Source organism: Cebus imitator, unplaced genomic scaffold (assembly GCF_001604975.1).
Source record: "Cebus imitator isolate Cc_AM_T3 unplaced genomic scaffold, Cebus_imitator-1.0 Scaffold15, whole genome shotgun sequence".
NCBI classification, from domain to species: Eukaryota; Metazoa; Chordata; class Mammalia; order Primates; family Cebidae; genus Cebus; species Cebus imitator.
This window is the reverse complement of record NW_016107330.1, coordinates 7671972-7691009: the sequence shown is the minus strand read 5'-3', so window position 1 is coordinate 7691009 and position 19038 is coordinate 7671972. Positions and strand designations below refer to the sequence as shown.

The 19038-nt window shown below is 50.5% G+C and overlaps 2 protein-coding genes across 2 annotated transcripts in view; one reads left to right on the top strand and one right to left on the bottom strand.

Annotated features, from left to right (window-relative positions):
• The window catches only part of RCC2 (regulator of chromosome condensation 2), a 32192-nt gene that overhangs the window by 5228 nt on the left and 7926 nt on the right, over positions 1–19038 (top strand). The window contains exons 3-8 of the mRNA XM_017505599.2: positions 5140–5233; positions 8961–9104; positions 11759–11890; positions 12293–12381; positions 13744–13858; positions 17390–17556. Coding sequence (XP_017361088.1) covers positions 5140–5233; positions 8961–9104; positions 11759–11890; positions 12293–12381; positions 13744–13858; positions 17390–17556 — 741 coding nt within the window. The remainder of the gene's footprint in view (positions 1–5139; positions 5234–8960; positions 9105–11758; positions 11891–12292; positions 12382–13743; positions 13859–17389; positions 17557–19038) is intronic.
• Positions 16184–16525, bottom strand: LOC119467823 (40S ribosomal protein S27-like; the record flags this gene model as incomplete). The annotated part of the gene is made up of 1 exon (XM_037730205.1): positions 16184–16525. A coding segment is annotated over one exon (288 nt), but the record flags the coding sequence as incomplete, so codon positions are not given.

Genomic DNA, 19038 nt, shown 5'->3' with positions numbered 1-19038 from the left:
AAAAAAAAAAAAAAACACACAACAAAAAACACGTTGCCTTCAGTGACCCCAAAGCTGCAGGTGTCAGGCTTATAAAAGATGATCCAAATTTCCCTGAGTGAAAGATGTGCATCTTATAGAACATTCTTATGGCAGAAGAGCATTGTCATTGCCTAGGTGTTAAGAAAACACTCAAATTCTTTTCTCCTCTGCTCTCACACCACACTCAGCCAACACAAGACTACTTCTCCCCTCCCATCCCCCACCAGAGACAGACTGTTGCTCTGTCACCCAGGCTGGAGTGTAGTGGCACAATCTCAGCTCACTGCAACCTCCATCTTCCGAGTTCAAGCAATTCTCCTGCCTCAGTCTTCCGAGTAGCTGGGATGACAGGTGCACAGTACTGCGCCTGGCCTAATTTTTGTATTTTTAGTAGAGATGGGGTTTCACCATGTTGGCCAGGCTGGTCTTGAACTCCTGACCTCGTGACCCGCCTGCCTTGGCCTCCCAAAGTGCTAGGATTACAGGCGTGAACTACCATGCCTGGCCTCCCAGCACACAACTTCTGTGACCAGACGTAAAGGGAGGTCTCCCCCTACCATCAAGCAAGCCATCAGTTCTGCAGCACACACGGCTGGGTGTACTCCAGTTAATTTCTTACACTATCTACCTGGAGGTAACATCCGATTCCACAGCTTGAGGGTTCAGTCCTCAAGAGTGTCCCCCCACCCCAGACACCAGTGGTAAGTCCAGGCCCCGGTTGCTTCTGACTAAGCAGCCTCAAGTTGGGGCTCCCATGACCCCCTTTTGGTGTCGATTTATTTATTGAAATGGCTTATAGAACTCAGGGAAACACCAGTTTATTGTAAAGGATGTTACAAAGGCTATGGACACAGACCTGTAAGGCTAGATGTGGGTGAAGGGGTGCCATGCTACCGTGCCCTCTGGAGACCACCCACCTGGAACATGTTGAGCTCTGCACAAGCCCTCTGACCAGTCCTTACAGGTTTTAATGGAGGCTTCATTGTGTAGGCATGGTGGATTAAGCCATTGATCACCAATTTAACCTTCAGTCCTTCCCTTCCCCCTGAGGTTGGGGGGTGGGGCCGAAAGTCCCAAGTCTCGCACTGCCCCATCCTGCAGCCGCCTGGGGGCTGCCAGTGCCAGTTGTTAGCATACAAAAAGACATCATCGCTTTGGAGATTGCAAGGATTTGGGAAGTTTGCATGCCAGAAACTCCAGATATTTATGGCACAGTGTCACACTAGGATGGCTTCAGTCCTAATTCTTTGTGAACCTCATAACATCGTAAAGCAAGTCAAGGTAGCAGCCTTGGCCAAATCCTAGAAAACAGGTGAGTGTTGCAAGCTGCCCAGGTCTGTAGTTTTTCCAGTCTTGGGTTGCCAAGGTTGTGTGGACCCTGAGACAGATGTGTTGACTCTGAAAGGACTAAATGAATAAAACTGAAAGCTGAGCTGGAAGTCTGTTTCAGCTGCTGGCCCTTAGGTGATTGGTCGATGCCAGCATTGTTCCCAGGGGTCTTTTCTTCTCCGGAGCAGAGGCGCTCTAAATGGACATATGTTAAAAGGTTGCCTCTGGGCCCCATAAACCTGCCCCTTACATTTGGATCATAATTCAAAAATTGCTTGAGACTAGAAATCCCATTTTGTTGATTGGAGAAGCTCAGTGCCTTTTCTGGCCATGGACGTGGGTCTCTGCCCAGGTTATGTGACCAGGTTGCTGGAGGCAGCCGGGTGAAATGACATGAAAATCGCTTATCTTGTTGGGGAGACTGCCATGCTGTCTGCTGCGTGGCTTTTATACACAAGCAGTGTCGCAGACATGGAGTCTATCGTCGGGGAAGGCTGGATTCAGCCTGGGAGGGCACGTAACTTCAGATGCCCACACACCTGGTGGGCAGAGCCCACAGGCACAGGAGTCGCCGCATCATCGGCTGCTTCTGATCTCTGATGAAGAGAAGCACCCTTTAAATTAGAAGGAGTCTAAGAGTTCTCTATTACTTGATTTAAATGTTTATTCCATGTAAGGCTAAGGAAAGAAGTTATAGAGAAATAAAAGAAAGCAGCTTAGAGCAAACGATTGTGTAAATAATAATGAAGTACACTAACCTCCATCTAATGTGTGTGGAAATAGTGTCCATGACATAAAAACTGGAATAGGAATCTGACCACTGTCTCTGGAGTAGACTCAGTTTACCAGAGTTTTTCACATGTACACACACACACACACACACACACACATTTTTTTTTGAGACGGAGTTTCTTTTGTCACCCAGACTAGAGTGCAGTGGCACCATCTCAGCTCACTGCAACCTCCACTTCCCGGGTTCAAGCGATTCTCCTGCCTCAGCCTCCCGAGTAGCTGGGATTACAGGCATGGGCACCATGCCCAGCTAATTTTGTATTTTTAATAGACATTGAATATATGTTAAAAGGTTGGCCATAGTTGGTCTTGAACTCCTGATCTCAGGTGATCCGCTTACTTCAGCCTCTCAAAGTGCTGGGATTACAGGTGTAAGCCAGCACTCCTGGCCCGCAAATATATTTTTATTGGCGTGGTTGGGTTTGTGTATAAATGGTCAGCTACCTTGATGGGCCAGTGTTCATGAGCCCTTGATCAAAGGTCCAGGTAACCCCGGAAACCTCCTCCCCAAGGCCAAGGCCACTTTGGTAAGTTCTGTATGTCTGAACCATGCCCTCTGGCCTGATGGAGCTGAGGATTCTGGTGTGGTCTCAGCACTGTGAAGTTTTTGCTGCAGTGGTTGTGTCTCAGTGTCGGGTGGTGTGACTTCATTTGGTGAATGCTGAGCACAGGTACCATGAACCTCTGCCTGCCTGGTCCCCAGTTGCTGGCATTCCCGGACTCTTTTCTAGGCTTGCTATCTGGCCTAGGAGCTTGGTCTCCAATGCCTTAGCGCCCTTCCTGGGTGTCTACTGCCCCCTCCATGCCAACTTGAGAAATGGTAGAGCACAAGTCAGTGCCTTGAACAGAGGACCCAGGGTCCTCTCCTTTCCCAGGGACTTTGACAGAAGCCATTGACTGTAGACCTGTAGAATATTCCAGCCAGGCCTGCCAGTTAAGCAAAGAAGGGGCGATAACCAGGGGAAAGTAGGCTCCAATTCAAGTAACCTGAGTCTATGGGTGCTGCAGGGGCTGGGCTACCCTGATTAAGGTCATTTTCTAAATAATTTACATGTGTTGAAGACATTCTCCATTTTTGTGTTGTTTCACTTCCCCTCCCTCCTCCCCTTTTTTGAGACTGAGTTTGGCTCTTGTTGCCGAGGCTGGAGTGCAATGGTGCAATCTCAGCTGACTGCAACCTCTGTCTCTCGGCGAGTGTTCGGCCTCAGCCTCCTGAGTAGCTGGGGTTACAGGAACCTGCCACCACACCCAGCTAATTTTTGTATATTTAGTAGAGATGGGGTTTCACCATGTTGGCTAGGCTGGTCTCGATCTCCTGACCTCAGGTGAACCACCCACCTCAGCCTCCCAAAGTGCTGGGATGATAGCGGGAGCCACTGCACCTGGCCTCACTTCCCCATTTCAAGATGACGGCAGGATGTATTCCTGTAGATGGGCAATTTTCCTCCTGCCACATAACTTGGGTGGAGCGGGCAAGTGTGACGGAACCTGTATCTTGGGGGATGCCTAGCACATTAGGTTTGGGCGTGTAAAGTTTCCTGTGAACTGGAATTCATTTACGGGAAGATGTGTAGCCTTAGAAATGTGTGAGCAGTACTGCCAAAACATACAGGTGGGGCGATCACACTGTAGAGGTGAGGACGATTGGGCCTTTTTTCTTAATTTTTTTTTGAGACAGGGCCTGGCTTTGTCACCCACCCAGGCAGTGTGATCTTGAGTGCAGTGGTGTGATCCCGGCTCACTGCAGTCTCCATCTCCTCGGCTCAAGCGATCCTCCCACCTCAGCCTCCCAAGTAGGAGCTTGGGACCATAGGCTCATTTTTGTATTTTCTGTAGAGATGGGGTTTCGCCATGTTGCCCAGGCTGATCTCTAGCTCCTGAGCTCTAGTGATCCACCCACCTCGGCCTTCCCAAGTGCTGGGATTACATGCGTGAGCCACCATGGCTGGCCAGCCTTTTTTTCCTGAAGCCTTCTAAGAGCAATTCTGTAAACAGAAGGAAACCCCTTTCCTTTTCACGTCCAGGAATAATGATGTTTAAGAGCAGAAAGTGAGAGTAATGAATGCTTCCCTTGCTAGTGTGGACTGAGTGGGGTGTTCAGAATGGAGTCTTCGACTAACAGTCTACTTTAAAAAGCATATTTTGACATTTAAGGAAGCAAAATGCTGAGAATGAGTGCCACCAGAATTGGACAGTGGCCTTTTTAAATTAACACAGATTTTCATTGACAGTATGAGAGTTGGTAGCCCTGATGGCTTTCCGTGTTGAGAGACTGAGGATGAACATTAGAGCATGCTGGCTGCTGTGACCGCCTGTCCCTGGAGAAGCCCGGCCCCTGGGAGGTCCTGCTTCACTCACCATTGGCTCCCTGGCTAGTAGACAATGGCGTGAGGGTGCCATCAAAGGCTACCTACGTCAGACCACACATACCCACCAAAGCTTTGTTCTCTCCAGTCTTCCTCCCTCCAGTGGAAAAATCGAACCCTGTTCTCTCCTCTTTTTCTTCCTGAATCCCCACAGAAAGGCTCTCAGCATAATGGGTGGCAGAAGTGACTTGGGGCTTCTGAGGTTTGAGGTCCCAGACTGTGCTTGCCATGTGAAATGTACACTTGGCCCTGCAATGGGCCGAATTTCATGCCCCTGAGTGTCGGCAGGCTTCCTGCAAATACCTCTGGACGTCAGTTTGCAAAGGAGAGGAGCCATGTCATTTGGCTTATTTTTTTTAGTGTTTTGCAAAAGCCATTTTAAAGAGAAGTCAAAGGATAAAAACGAGCCTGGGCTTAGCAAGTGAGCAGCCGTGGGCAGGTTTGGGGTTGCCCGCATTACCACTTGTTGTGAGGGAGGGAAGGAAGGTGGGGAGCCTCTGTGTGGAGGTCACAGGTAACAGAAGGGGTAACGGTGAATTATTTTCTTTCATTTTGTGCTGTCATTGACCAGCCCTGGGAGGATTGGTGCAGACTTACACGCTAATTCTTTTTCCTTTCTCTGTCTCTGCAGAAACTTGAAGGGTCAAAGTGCAAAGGGCAGCTTTTGATTTTTGGGGCAACCAACTGGGACTTGATTGGTCGAAAAGAAGTGCCTAAACAGCAAGGTATGAGAATGGTGTCTCAGAGTTCATTGAGTACTTAAGTGCTAGGTGTCCACTGTGGTTCTGTTGACCAGCTGATCCACCTGCCTGGTAGGTATTTCCTTCATTTATGAATGCATTTTCAGAAGGGCCAAGTGACTTGCCTGAGCCCACACAGCCACGGTAGTGATGGAGCTGGATTTGAACCCTGATCTTAGTTTTTTAAAGGCAGCACTGTGAAATGACTCACTAATTCCATTAACATTAATCAGGAAAATACTAGTAGTATCCTCAAAGGAACATTGCCACCTTTTCTATCTTCCTTCTCATGTCACTGGTTTTTGTTAAAATGAAGAGACCGGCTCCGTGAGATGGTGTCAGAATGTCCTAGACATTTGTGAAATGTCATGTGTCAAAATGTCAAACATTGCAGAAGAGTCCACGTTTTTTTTGCAAGCTGCCAAATTGTTGCAGGAACTGGTTTGACAGAACAGTCTGGAGCAGGGGAAAGCAGAGGGGTCCTTAAGAAGTAACTTTTTGTCCCATTACCTTTGGAAAACTAATGTCTTACATTAAGGGAACCAGCCCATCCAGAAGGACGGCTGGCACATAGCCAACTTTTATGGCTTCTTGATTTCATCTGGAAAGATTCCCAAAGTGCTTTCCAGCATTGCTTTGCCCCATGAACAAACATTTGCATGCTGGCACATCTTGGCACCTTAAAACAGGCGCGTTGGAGATCACCTGGTTCCATGACAACAGCTTACGATCAGCAACGCCTGTGAGCCAGCTGAGTTAGAAGTGCTGCAGGTAGCAGCAGCACCCCTTTTGGAAAATGCCCAGCCTTCAGGCCCAAGCCAGGGGCACGTCCACACGGCGGCTGGTGTTCCAGGGAAGTGCCTTGTGGTCTGCAGTAATGTAAGCCCAGGTGCTGACAGCGCCTTGCTGCCCATCCTGTGCCCATATTGCATCATTTCTCAAAGCTGCTCTTCAGCTGAGTGGCCCATTGGACACTGAAGGCACAGAAGCCCAGGGAAGGGCAGTAAATAACCGAAGGAAGCCAGATGCGGGGCCCGGGTTGGAGTCCTACTCTCTGGTTTACTCTGTTGCCTCCTGCGCATGTATGTTTGCTGTAGCTCTGGTGGAAACCAGAAGCCTGGATGTCTTGTTCCTTTGCAAGATAGCATAGCAATCCACGCCGTAGCTCTGTGACTAGGACCAGAGCCTAGAGATCTGGAGGCCATGGGAATTGACTTTTCAGCCTGACTGCAGTGCCTGGGACTGCTGCAGGGCATTTAATTCGACTTGCCCCCCGACACCCCCATTCCTCCAGCCCTTCCTTGGAGGCCAGATGAAACCCAACCCTGCTTCTCACTAGCCAGTGGCATCCTGGGTGCTGCAGGAAAAGATGCTTTGGCAAGTCCAGGAGCATCTGACCACCTGAGACTCCCCTTGGCCAAGCAAGGTCAAGCGTGTGGCACGGCACCCTTCCCTGTGTCCCCTGGCCTCCTGTGTTGCAGCACAGGGTCATGATGACACTTGTCAGTCATGCCGTCATTGTGTCTTCATGACAGAGAGACTTTGGGTTTCTCTTTTTCCCTCCTGATTTTTGTTTAATACAGTTCCTAAATCTTAATTTAGATGCCACCACCTTGGGTTTTTCTTAAGTTTTTTTTTTTGTTGTTGTTGCTGTTTTTATTTTTTTTGAGACGGAGTTTCGCTCTTTTGCCCAGGCGGGAGTGCAGTGGTGCAGTCTCGGCTCTCTGCAACCTCTGCTTTCCAGGTTTGAGCAATTCTCCCACCTCCATCTCCCGAGCAGCTGGGATTACAGGCACCCGCTACCACGCCCAGCTGATTTTCGTGTTTTTAGCAGAGTTAGCCAGGCTGGTCTTGAATTCCTGGCCTTGTGATCTGCCACCTTGGCCTCCCAAAGTGCTGGGATTGTAGGTGTGAGCCACTGCACCCGGCCGGTTTTTCTTGTTTTAATATAGACCATGAGGCTTTTATTTTTGGTTTGCTCTTTCCCCAGGAAATTGTTGATGTTCCTTTTCCTCCTTTCAGGGGAGGTGTCTGCAGGTGTGTTGCTTCAGGTGTTAGGAGGGATGAGCTGGCTTCTGCCCCCTGCGGCCAGGGGTCTTGCCTGCTTGCCCGCAAACCTGAGCGAGGGAGCTTGTGGCACCCTCTGCTGGGGGCGGAGGGTGCGGCTCAGATGTACTTCACAGGTATTTTCCAGGAAGCCAGGTGCTTGATAGAGAAATTGTAGCCTTTTTATCAGTTCCTACATTGGATCAGTCTTAGACACTCGATTTGGCAGTGGCTAGCATTTCAGTATAGTCACCACAGTCCTGGAAACGTTCTTGAGAGTCTCAAGTGAAAAAAATTAAGATTGTTGGGCATGGTGGCTCATGCCTGGAATCCCAGAACTTTGGAAGGCTGAGGCAGTTGGATCATTTGAGATCAGGAGTTTTCGACCAGCCTGGCCACCATGGTGAAACCCTCTCTAGTAAAGATACAAAAATTAGCCAGGTGTGGTGGCACACGCCTGTAATCCCAGTTACTTGGGAGAGAATCACTTGAACCCAGGAGGCAGAGGTTGCAGTGAGCCGAGATCCCACCACTGCACTTCAGCCTGGGTGACAGAGCAAGACTGTCTTTAAAAAAAAAAAAAGAAGAAATTAAGAAATTGGCTCTGCCCCATCTACTAACAGGGTGTGAAGGGGGTTTTGTGGGGGAGATGCTGTTTCTTTTTTCTCCCATTGAGTGCTCACTGCGTGGCAGGCATTTGTTAGGGTCCAGGCTGGAGGGAGCCTACGGCTTATGCCCTGGGTGGCTTCTGGAGTGGGAGGGCAGGGGGTCTCAGGAAGAGAGCTGTGGTGGGCTGAGTGGGGCTGGGGCAGGGGAACCCTGGGTGAAGGAGATTTCTCAGTGGAAATGACCCTGGAGGGCTTCCCTGAGGAGGGGAACTGGTGCTTAACTTGAGCTTTGAGGAACAAGTCGGAGGTGGGAAGGATCTTCTGGAAGGGAACATATGGGTGGGGCCAGGGAGTCACGAAGCAGCTGACGCACTGGTCGGCCGAGAGAGGGGCAGGAGGTGGTGGGGGGGATGCAGTGTGAGCAGGGCCCTCCTCGAAGGGCCTAAGAGACCTGCTGGGAACACTGGAAGATGGGACACTCAGGGTCACCCCTCGGAAAGAGCCCTCTGGCCCAGGCCAGAGGCCGAAGGTAGAGGGCAGGAGAGCCTGGGAAAGGAGGGGTGGGGTGGCAGGGAATGAGGAGGAGGGGCAGGTTACTGTTGGGGCGATCGAGGTTTCCTGGGTCAGCCTCTTCCTTGGCTGACAGCTATGGGAGGCCAGCACTCCTGCCTCCTGGACAGGCCTGGCACTGGGTCCCAGGCACTTGCAGGAGGGAGTGCTCGGTGGCAGAACACATGGGGCTGAGGCCCTCAAGAGGTGGGGCCCAGAGAGGGGGCTGGGGCTGGGTGGGTGTAAAGGTGGCAGGTGACGCCTGGCCCGTGCCTGCTCCCGCTCCTGCTCCTGGGGCATTTTACGTTTTGGGTCTTCAGAAGCATTGCAGAGGTTCTAAGTACAAACCCCATCCTCGAGCAGCCTCCCCACAGCCAGGTCAGGGTGGCACCCAAGGAACGCCTGTCCCTGGTCCCGTCAGGAAGTGGCTCCTTGGTGGCCAGTGGCATTTTGGAGGTCACCCCAACCATCTCCCAGGTGTCTAATCTGCATTCTCATTCTCTCTACAGCTGCCTACCGCAATCTCGGTCAGAATTTGTGGGGGCCCCACAGGTATGGGTGCCTGGCGGGGGTCCGCGTGCGGACGGTGGTCTCGGGTTCCTGTGCAGCACACAGCCTCCTCATCACCACGGAAGGGAAGCTGTGGAGCTGGGGTGAGTACTGCGCGGGCACTGGGGACCACTGTCCCCAGCTGTCCCCACACAGCATTTTCTTCTGTTGGCCTGGAAAAGAGACTTGCGCCTTCTCTCCAAGGCACTGGGCTCCTTCGTTTGCAGCCCACGTCTTTTTTCCTAATTCCCAGCATCCCCTTCCCCCCATCTTCCTGACATTCGTCGCCTGTATGTAGCCCCTACTTCCTTGATGCCTTGTCTTGAAGCAGCATTTTCCTGAGTCTTCTGCCCGAAGCTTGATCTTTCCGATACTGAGGTGTGCGCTGTGTTAGGCAGGCTGTCATTCCAGCAGACGGACCGTTTCCTTCTTCCTTACAGCCCGGTTTGACCTTCGACCTCTGTTCTTGCCACTTGAAATGCCACTGGCTTTTATAGCTGCCACCTCGTGTCATGGGGTGCTGTGTCCCTGCCGCCCTGGCCCTGGTGTCAGAGGTCCGCGCAGGTCTGGTCTGCAGGCTTGGCAGCTCACTGTCCGTGATGTCTGTTTCCTAGGGTATTTCCCCAGCTAGTTCAGTTTCCTTTTTTGGAGTTGTTTGGGTTTCTATTCTGTTTTTGCTCACCTGCGTGCTTGGGATGGGTTCCGGTTCTTCCTGTTACCCTCTGTCCATGGCCCTGCCCTCTAGCTGGCCATGCCATTCCCGCCTGTGTCCTCTTCCAGATCATTCCAATCATAGGGTATCGGCCAAAGCTCACTTTCTCCCCGCCCTTCTGGTTGCTCCCGGACCCTGCCTACCGTGGAGGATGTTGGCGTTTGTCCCCACCCTTCGTGCTGGTCCTCTGGCTAGCTTTTTGTCCACATGACTGCGCTGTTATTTTGGTCTGTTTGAACCATTTTTTGTGATTTCATGAGCTGCTGTACCAAAGTCCAAATATATTAACATCTGTTGTCTTCCCTGCACTCAGCTAATTTTGTAATTCTGTTGAAAAAAGCTTAAGTGTGTCTGGCCCAAATTTATACTTTTTAGTCTCTTGGTGACATGCTGACTTTGCCACAGGTTTTGTTTTCTCCTGGCTGGCATCGAGGTGGGTCCCTCCCCCCAAGCACCCCTCCTGCTTCAGGTTCCAACACCGAGCACAGCCTTTTATGTCAGTGTTCCAAACTTAAAATACCTTATTCCTGATCTCTCACTGAGCTTTGCTTGCATGGCGGTTCTAAAAGTGTCCTCGTTCTAACCCTGTGGGCAGGGGCAGTGTGTCCCACCATTGAGAGGTGGTCCCCAAGCAGGCAGTGCTGTTGGCGGGAACAGGGCTGGAAGTGTCACAAGTCCACTGCTGGGCACTCTAGAAGCTAGAGGGGCATTGTCTGGTGTGAGTACAGAGTGCCACGGGAGGGTGGCTGACGCGTTGCTCGTGTGGGCTCTCTGTCTGTGGCCCGAGCACCCTGTCCTGCAGCACCTCAGCCCACTGAGCCCAGGTAGAAACTGCCTTGCGCTTGTTGCTCTGTGTTCTTGTGTCTTTCACCGTGAACTTGGGCAGCTCCCATTGGAAGCTGGTATCAGCCTCTCCTGCCCGAGTGCCAGAGCGTGTCCTTCAGCCCGCCATTCCTTAATTAAAGAGGGAGCCCAAGGATGGCGTCCCTGTGCTGCAATTCCTCCTGTAGTCAGAGCCGCTGCTGCAAGCCTTCTCCAGGACAACTGGAGCTCATCTTAGGGGCTCTACTGTCTGCCTTCATCACGACCTAAGGGTGAAGAGTTCATTGTTGGAGAAGGTTGCAAAACCCCCTGGAATCGCTCTGACTTCTTGGCCCAGTAAGAGCTCTGTAAATTTCCCCAAATGTTAGGTTACATCCCTCTTAGCGGGAGGGATCCGACAGTGGCTGGTTGAATTTTTGTTTTGGAACTTGGTAGTCTGTGTTGAAACCTAGAACGAGGCATAGGGGCTCCCAGCCCTCCTTTTGGCCCATCCAACTTCCATGTCTGTTTTGGAGCTGAATTTGGTTCTGCAGAAGCCTCGGGGGCAGGGGTTGGCCCCAGGCCTGCCTTCCCCTGGAATGCACAGGTGCAGGGCCTTGGCCACATCTGCAGCAGCTCTGGAGGTAGGGCTGGGTGTATTGTGTTCAGGGCAGATCTGTGCTTTGCCACCAGGGTTCCTGTCACTGAGAGTCCTTGAGGGGCGATCCCTTGGGGTGGAATTGGCACTGGTCTGTAAGCGTCATTTACAGGGTAGAAAAAGGAAGAGAAATAGAGAGCGGACACTAACTGGTCCTCAGTGGATGCCCAGAGCACTGAAGTGATTCAACTCTGGTGAGCCAGGTGTCAAGATGGGCGCTGTCTTAAAACACATCTCCGAGGGTAGGAACGGGGTGGTTGTCTCTCAGACACTCCAAGTGGGAACCGCGCGTTTCTGTGAATGGTGCCCATACCTCACTGAGCCGCTCCCATTTCCCTTTGTAGCATGGGTGGTCCCGCTGCTGCCCCAGGGAAGGAGGTTGGGGGAGCTGCAGCAGGCGACATTCCTGTGGGCGGAGGAGGACTGGAGCATTCTTTGCTCTGGATCTTGGCTGTTTGCTGGGAATTTGGAGGATATCTTCTGGAGACGCAGATGGGTGTCAGAATTTGAGAGTGTGTTTGTACTCGCCTGGCGGTGCCGCCTGGACCACCTTCCCTCCTCTGTACTTTCTCTCATGTGATCTGCAGGTCGAAATGAGAAGGGGCAGCTGGGACACGGGGACACCAAGAGAGTGGAAGCCCCCAGACTCATTGAGGGTCTCAGCCACGAAGTGATTGTGTCTGCAGCATGTGGGCGGAACCACACCTTGGCCTTGACGGGTAAGCAGAGGACTGCTGGGGTCTCTTATCAGTGTGGCAGGAGGCCAGATGGTCTGCCTTGGGGGGTGGGGGCGTGGAGTCACCCCTGTGCCTCTTGGTCAGGATCAGAAAGAGGCCCTGAGAATCCACGTGGGGAGTGGCCGCTTGAGGGCACTGGGCTCCCTGGTGCCATGGGAGGCCCATCTGGGAGTGGGAGATGCCGCCCTGGTTGCTCTGCACACCCAGCTTCGGATGTGAAACGGCTTTGCTGCGAAACGTCTGCACTGCAGCTTTTGGACGTTGTCTCACTTGCCTTCTGCCTGGCAAATGAGCTGTTTTTATTATTTTGATGCCTTTGATTCTAAATCTAGTTAAAACATTCAGCATTATCTTCCCTTTTGTGATGTTTTTCTTTCCTTCCAGATACTGGCTCCGTGTTTGCATTTGGGGAGAACAAGATGGGGCAGCTGGGCCTTGGCAACCAGACAGACGCTGTCCCCAGCCCCGCGCAGGTGACCCCTCCTCAGCTCCAGCTCCACGGCCTCTTGTTTCTCTTTACCTGTGTGTTTGATTTTCTGAGGTGGAGTCTCCATTGTTTGAGTTAATTCATCCCTTGTAAAAAGAAGGTCTGGATGTTTAGTTACATGCTGTAGGGTTTTCTTTGTTTTTGGTTTTGTTATTTATTATTTTTGAGTTTTGCTCTCGTTGCCGAGGCTGGAGTGCAATGGCTCAATCTTGGCTCACTGCAACCTCCGCCTCCTGGGTTCAAGTGGTTCTCCCACCTCAGCCTCCTGAATGGGATTACAGGCATGCGTCACCACTCCCAGCTAATTTTGTATATTTAGTAGAGATGGAGTTTCTCCATGATCGTCAGGCTGGTCTCCAACTCCCAACCTCAGGTGACCACCTGCCTTGGCCTCCCGAAGTGCTGGGATTACAGGCGGAAGCCACCGCTCCCGGCCATGCTATAGTTTTTAACACAGGCTTAGTTTGTGGTCAGGTTGAAAACCATCCTGAAAACATTTTGTTTCCAAATGGAGAAATCTGTTAGAAATGCCTTGTCATAAGCCTGTTCTGTTCAAAGAAATTTGCAGGTAATTGTAGTAACCTGCAAATACTTTGTTTTTACCTTGTGTAAAGTCACTCCAAGTGCTTAGAACACAAATAAGAGATGGGCGGTCCCTTTTTTTTTTTTTTTTCTTCTTCTTCTTCTTCATATTTCGGAGATGGAGTGTTGATCTGTCACCAGGCTGGAGTGCAGTGGCACTGTCTCAGCTCACTGCAACATCCCCCTCCCAGGTTCAAGTGATTCTCCTGCCTCAGCCTCCCAATTAGCTAGGTCTACTAATTAGCTAGATCAGCTAATTTTTGTATTTTTTAGTAAAGTCTGGGTTTCACCATGTTGGCCTCGATGGTCTTGATCTCTTGACCTCATGGTCCGCCCCCCCTCGGCCTCCGGAGTGCTGAGGTTGGGATTACAGGCGTGAGCCACCGTGCCTGGGAGATAGGCAGTATTTTTTTTTCCGGAGAAACTTGAGTTGGGGGGGTGAGATTTATACCTTAAAAACAAACTATTAAAGGTAGAAGAATGCTAAGTGCCTAATTAGTGATGAAGGAAGGGAAGGACTTGTTTTTATTGATCTTAAAGAGACAGTGGCTAAGCTTTGAACTCCACTCTGCTGGGAAGGTAGGGGTGTGAGGGTGTTTCTTTACCTGTCTTCTAAGCTTTGTGTCAGCTTTTGCCTTTAGAATTCTCAAGTTTATTAAACTTCCCTTTGTAACCTAGTAACTGTTTCCTACCAACATGCGGAGAGGTAGAGACTTTTTATCAGTCTTTTTTAGAAAAATGAATGTCTCCTGTCTTTTCTTTTCAGATAATGTACAACGGCCAGCCAATTACCAAAATGGCCTGTGGGGCTGAATTCAGTATGATAATGGACTGCAAAGGAAACCTCTATTCCTTTGGGTGCCCTGAATATGGTCAGCTGGGTATGGAAGTACAATTTTTAAAAGCTCTGTAATCTGTGTATATTCAGAACCAGAGATCAGTGTGGGGCTGCACACACGTGTTGAAATGTGGGTAATTGATCTCAGATAATAGCCTTTGTCCATTAAGTGGATCTCACATTCACTGGAACAGCGCATCCTCATTGACAGGATTATGGAGTATGACAATGCTGCCTCAATGGAAAAGCCGGGACTGGAATCCAACAAAAGATTCTTTTTTTTCCTGATTTGGGAATTCATTTATATAAAGGGATTTCAAAGTTTAAAAAAAAAAAAAAAACCACCTTCATTCAATTTCACATTTAAAGATTATGCCTCTATTGAAAATGAGAAAATTACACAAGTTTAAGGTTGTTCTGGAAACCCTGGCCTGGACGATTATTTCAGGTTCCCACGTGAGGAGCCCCGGTGGACCCCCTCCTCCTGCGTCATCCCTAGCCAGAACCTAGTTGTGCAGAAACCTGTTTCCTTCTAGCTCATTGGCAGAAAAGGAGAATTCTGGCAGCAGTTCCCAGTCAGTGGGGGGAGTGTCTTCCGACTCGATGGTCCCTTCCGATTCCCCTCCCCCCCCCCAAGTAGGGTTCCCTGCTGCTGCTCCGCCTCCAGCCCCTCTGGGGAGGCCTCTCCGAGGCGTGGCGCGGGTGCCCTCTGCTGGCCGCGCGCGCTCCTGCAGCCGCAGCGTCTGGCAGATGGAAAAGGTAAAAATAGCGCCGAGCCCGCTGGCCTTAGCCTCGGGGAACAGTGACTTTGTGAAACTAAATATACCTCAAGTCAGAAGTGAATAAGACTGGAACGGAAGAGGTGAAGGGAGCCCGCCGGCCAGGAAGGAAACAGGAGGCCTTGCCTCGTTTCCTGGCCCAGAGAAGGCACGTGGCGGACGGTNAACAGCCCCTTACGCACATTTCGCTTTGGTTGCCGGGGCGGAGCCCGAGACAGTTGGAGAGCGTTTCCATGGCCACGGCCCTGCTGTGGTGCCCAGCAGCGTCCCCTTCCTGCCACGTGCGCGCTCCTGCTGCCTCGGCCTCCCCTCTGCACCCTAGCAAGTCGATTTTCCATCAGGAAGCGTGACATGCTGGTTGTGATAAAAATGGCTCACTTTCATGGAGCAGTGACTAGGTGTGCCGGGCACCATGTAAGCATTTTGTACGAACTCTCAGGTGCTCTGTTACACTCACTTGCGGGTAGTTTGGGAATCGGCCTGATTTGTAACTGCAGAATCGCTTATTCTCAGCGTATGACTTGCTTGAAGGCAGGTTTTCGGTTTCGTCAGAATCCAGGTAGATCTTGCAGAAGGAGAACCTAAGCCGACCCTGGCAGGGTCTCATCCGCACATGCTCTGGCCCCGTGCTCCCATTTTTGCAGTGCACTTACTGGGCCAGGGCAACGCCAAGATAAGGGAACCAGAGCATCGCTCTGTGGCCCAGGCTGGAGTGCTGCAGCTTGATCTTCGTTCACTGCAACTTCCACTTCCCGGGTTCCAGCGATTCTCCTGCCTCTGACTCCTGAGTAGCTGGGACTACAGGTGCCCGCCACTTCACCTAGCTAATTTTTTTTGTATTTTTAGTAGAGATGGGGTTTCACCATGTTGACCAGGATGGTCTCAAACTCCTGACCTCAAGTGATCCACTACCTTGGCCTCCCAGAGTGCTGGGATTACAGGCATGAGCCCACCACACCAGCCAACAAGCCCAGTGATGTTATTGTGCGTGTTTTATTTGTGATCCCAGGGCACAGCTGCTTCTTGGTAACTTGAGGGATTGCTTCCAGTACCCCCATAGATACCAAGGTCTGGAGATGCTCTGGTGTCTTACGTAAAGTGGCATAGTATCTGCATGTGACCTGTATACTTAAAATCATCTCTAGATTACTTCAGTACCTAACACGGTGTGAATGTTATGTAAATAGTTCTACCGTATGGTCTTATTTGTATTATCTTTTATTGTTTCCACCTCCCCCCAGACATTTTTGGACTACAGTTGGTTGAACCCGTGGCCATGGAGGCTGACTGTATTTAAATAGCACACTGCTTAAACACACACATACCTGTGAGGGCTGAAGTACACACAAGCATGCTGTCTGGAGGGGGATTAGCCACAAGCCGGGGGCTAGTTTACAAACTGTAATATGACAGTTTTTGTATGTTTTGAGACAATCTTGCTCTGTTGCCCAGCCTGGAGTGCAATGGCACAATCTCTGCGCGCTGCAACCTCCACCTCCCAGGTTCAAGCGATTCTCCTGCCTCAGTGTCCCCAGTAGCTGGGACTATAGGCATCCACCACCAAACCTGGCTAATTTTTTTTTTTTTTAATCCAAAATGTGTTTATTGAGATGGTTTCCCACTCATCTTGATTCAGAGTGCTTTCAGTGCTGCTTCCTCCTGAAAGAACATCCTTCTGTAAGCCTTGCTTTTCCTCCTGTAGGCTGGCAGAGGATAGTGGAGCAGCCAACACACAAAACTACCGTTTGTGCGTGGCTAAAGACCGTGGTGATTTTATAGCATCCTGGGCATTTCACATCCACGAAGTAGGACTTGGGGCTCTGCACCAGGCGTTTCTTCTTGTGTTTCCTCTTCTCCTCTTCTGGAGAGGGATGTTCTCGTGGGTAGGTCGTCACCGCCGGAAAGGCATTTTGTTTTGTTTTGTTTTGTTTTTAAGTAGAGACGGGGTTTCGCTATGTTGGCCAGGCTGGTCTCTGATTCCCGACCTCAGGTGATCCTCCTGCCTCAGCCCCTCAACGTGCTGGGATTACAGGTGTGAGTTACTGCACCCGGCCAAACCGATGATTACAGTTTGGGAATAGGAGCAGTTTAAAACTACAAACTACGTAGCAGCCCTGTGCTGTGGGTGGCTGCAGGGGCATGGATAGTCTGGCGTCTTCTCAGGACTGGAGCAGCCTGGCTCCTGGTGTGTGGTGTGCTGAGCTGGGTCCTTGCGAACCAGTCCCTGGGTCATTTGGAGTATAGGAATTGCAGGCTTTAGGCACATATAACCATACGTGCAGGTTACTGGTAATTCATAAAAGCAGAGATCTTAGGATTGTGTGTGGAGCTTTTCTGTTCATTCCTGGCCCGTCTAGGGGCTCTTTGTGATTCCTCAAGTGGAGTAGAGATCTTACTTGATAGACCAGTCCTTGATCCACAGCTTCAGCTTCTTTGACTGCAACCCATAGTAAGAAATAAATTTTCCGTTGCAACCCAGTTTGAATGTATAATACCATACCTAGAATTGTTAGAATATGGTGGCATTATTATATGTATTCTTTGTCATTCTGTTCTATTCATTTTTAAAAAATAACTGGTCTCAGCTCACAAAATTGATTTCATTGACCCACTCATTGTGCTGTGCCTCAGATTGGAAAATGTTGCCTTTGTTGACCAATGTGTCCTGGTAAGGCCCAGAAGGGCCAGATTGGGGTGCTGCTTGGGGCGCACTGCAGACTCGATGTGAGCACACTGACATGTCCCTGGTGCCCATGCCCCGCTGCTGCTAATGGCTGGCCCTGTGGTCTCTACAGGACACAACTCGGATGGGAAGTTCATCGCCCGGGCACAGCGGATAGAGTACGACTGTGAACTTGTCCCCCGGCGAGTGGCCATCTTCATCGAGAAGACGAAAGATGGACAGATCCTGCCTGTACCAAACGTGGTGGTACGGGACGTGGCCTGTGGCGCCAACCACACGGTGAGGCCTGTGCTTTTCTCACTTCCTGAGGGGCAGGCCGGGAGACGGAGGGCGCACATTCTCCAGTTTCCTAGCACCTGGCTTTGGCTAGGAACTGAGCCCAGGTAGACATCTGCTTGCTGCTTCAAGAGGGCTTTGCATCCTGGCCAAAGGGTCCTTGGACCCAGTGCAGGGTTCCTTGTCACTGCCTCCTATGTTAACTTTTCCATGATTTAAATAGACACATCTTAAGCACAGATGTTTTGCTGCCCTCACCCCCATCTTAAGGTAAGCACTTTCTGCTTTTGGCTTTTGTCTAACATCACAGACATCTTCCCAGGCCAGTAGATGGCACCCCATACTGGGGATGCGAGTCGTTTTAAATCCTTAGGTTGTTTCATTAAAGGTCGCTTTAGATAAACTGCAGTGCAATCTTTTAATCTTAATGGCCTTCCTGTGGTTCTTCTGTCTGAGAATGCCTGGATATCTCCTGGTTCTATTCGTTGAAAGAGCCTGGGGCTAGGAGTCCAGCGACCAAGTTGGTCCCCTGCAGAGTGGTCTCAGCCCACCACCTCCTTCCCTTGGAATCTTCTTCTCTACGAAGAATACACACTGAATTGAGCTAGCTAGGATTGCAGTAGGAGATTTCAGTCTGTGCAAGTCTGAAAACTGATTTGTTTTGTTGAATGGAGTCAGGGGAAATCATGTTGGCTTTTGTTTAGGGCTTCATTTGTGAAGCTTTTTAGTAAAGTTGTAGATTCACATGGTTTAGACACAAAACATCAAAGAACTGAATTGGCTTGTCAGAAGGTGGGAAAACAAGACTGAAGAAGATGTATCTTTTTTTTAACACGGAGTCTTGATCTGTTACCCAGGCTGGAGTGCAGTGGCTCTGTCTCGACTCACTGTAACCTTTGTCTCCTGGATTGAAGCGATTCTCCTGCCTCAGCCTCCTGAGTAGCTGGGATTACAGGCGCGCACCACCACGCCCTGCTAATTTTTGTAGTTTTAGTAGAGACAGGGTTTCGCCATATTGGCCAGGCTGGTCTCAAATTCCTGACCTCGTGATCCTCCTGCCTTTGCCTCCCAAAGTGCTGGGATTACAGGCGTGAACCACCGTGCCCAGCTGAAGATGTATCTTAAACACTTGAAGTGTCTTTGAGTTCATTTTATCAGTGACCAGGTATAGGTTACCTCTATGTACCTGTGGGCAAGGGAAGTCTAAAGAAAAATCCAGGCTGGGCGCAGTGGTTCATGTTTGTAATGTTAGCACTTTGGGAGGCCAAGGTGGGTGAATCACTTGAGACCAGCCTGGTCAACATGGTGAGAGCCCCATGTCTACCAAAAAAAAAAAACACAAAAACTAGCAGGGCATGGTGGTCCCAGCTACTTGGGAGGCTGAGGTGGTGGAATCACTTGAGCCCAGGAGCTGGAGGTTGTGGTGAGTTGAGATCATGCTATTGCATTTCAGCCTGGGTGACAGAGCACAAGACCCTGTCTCAA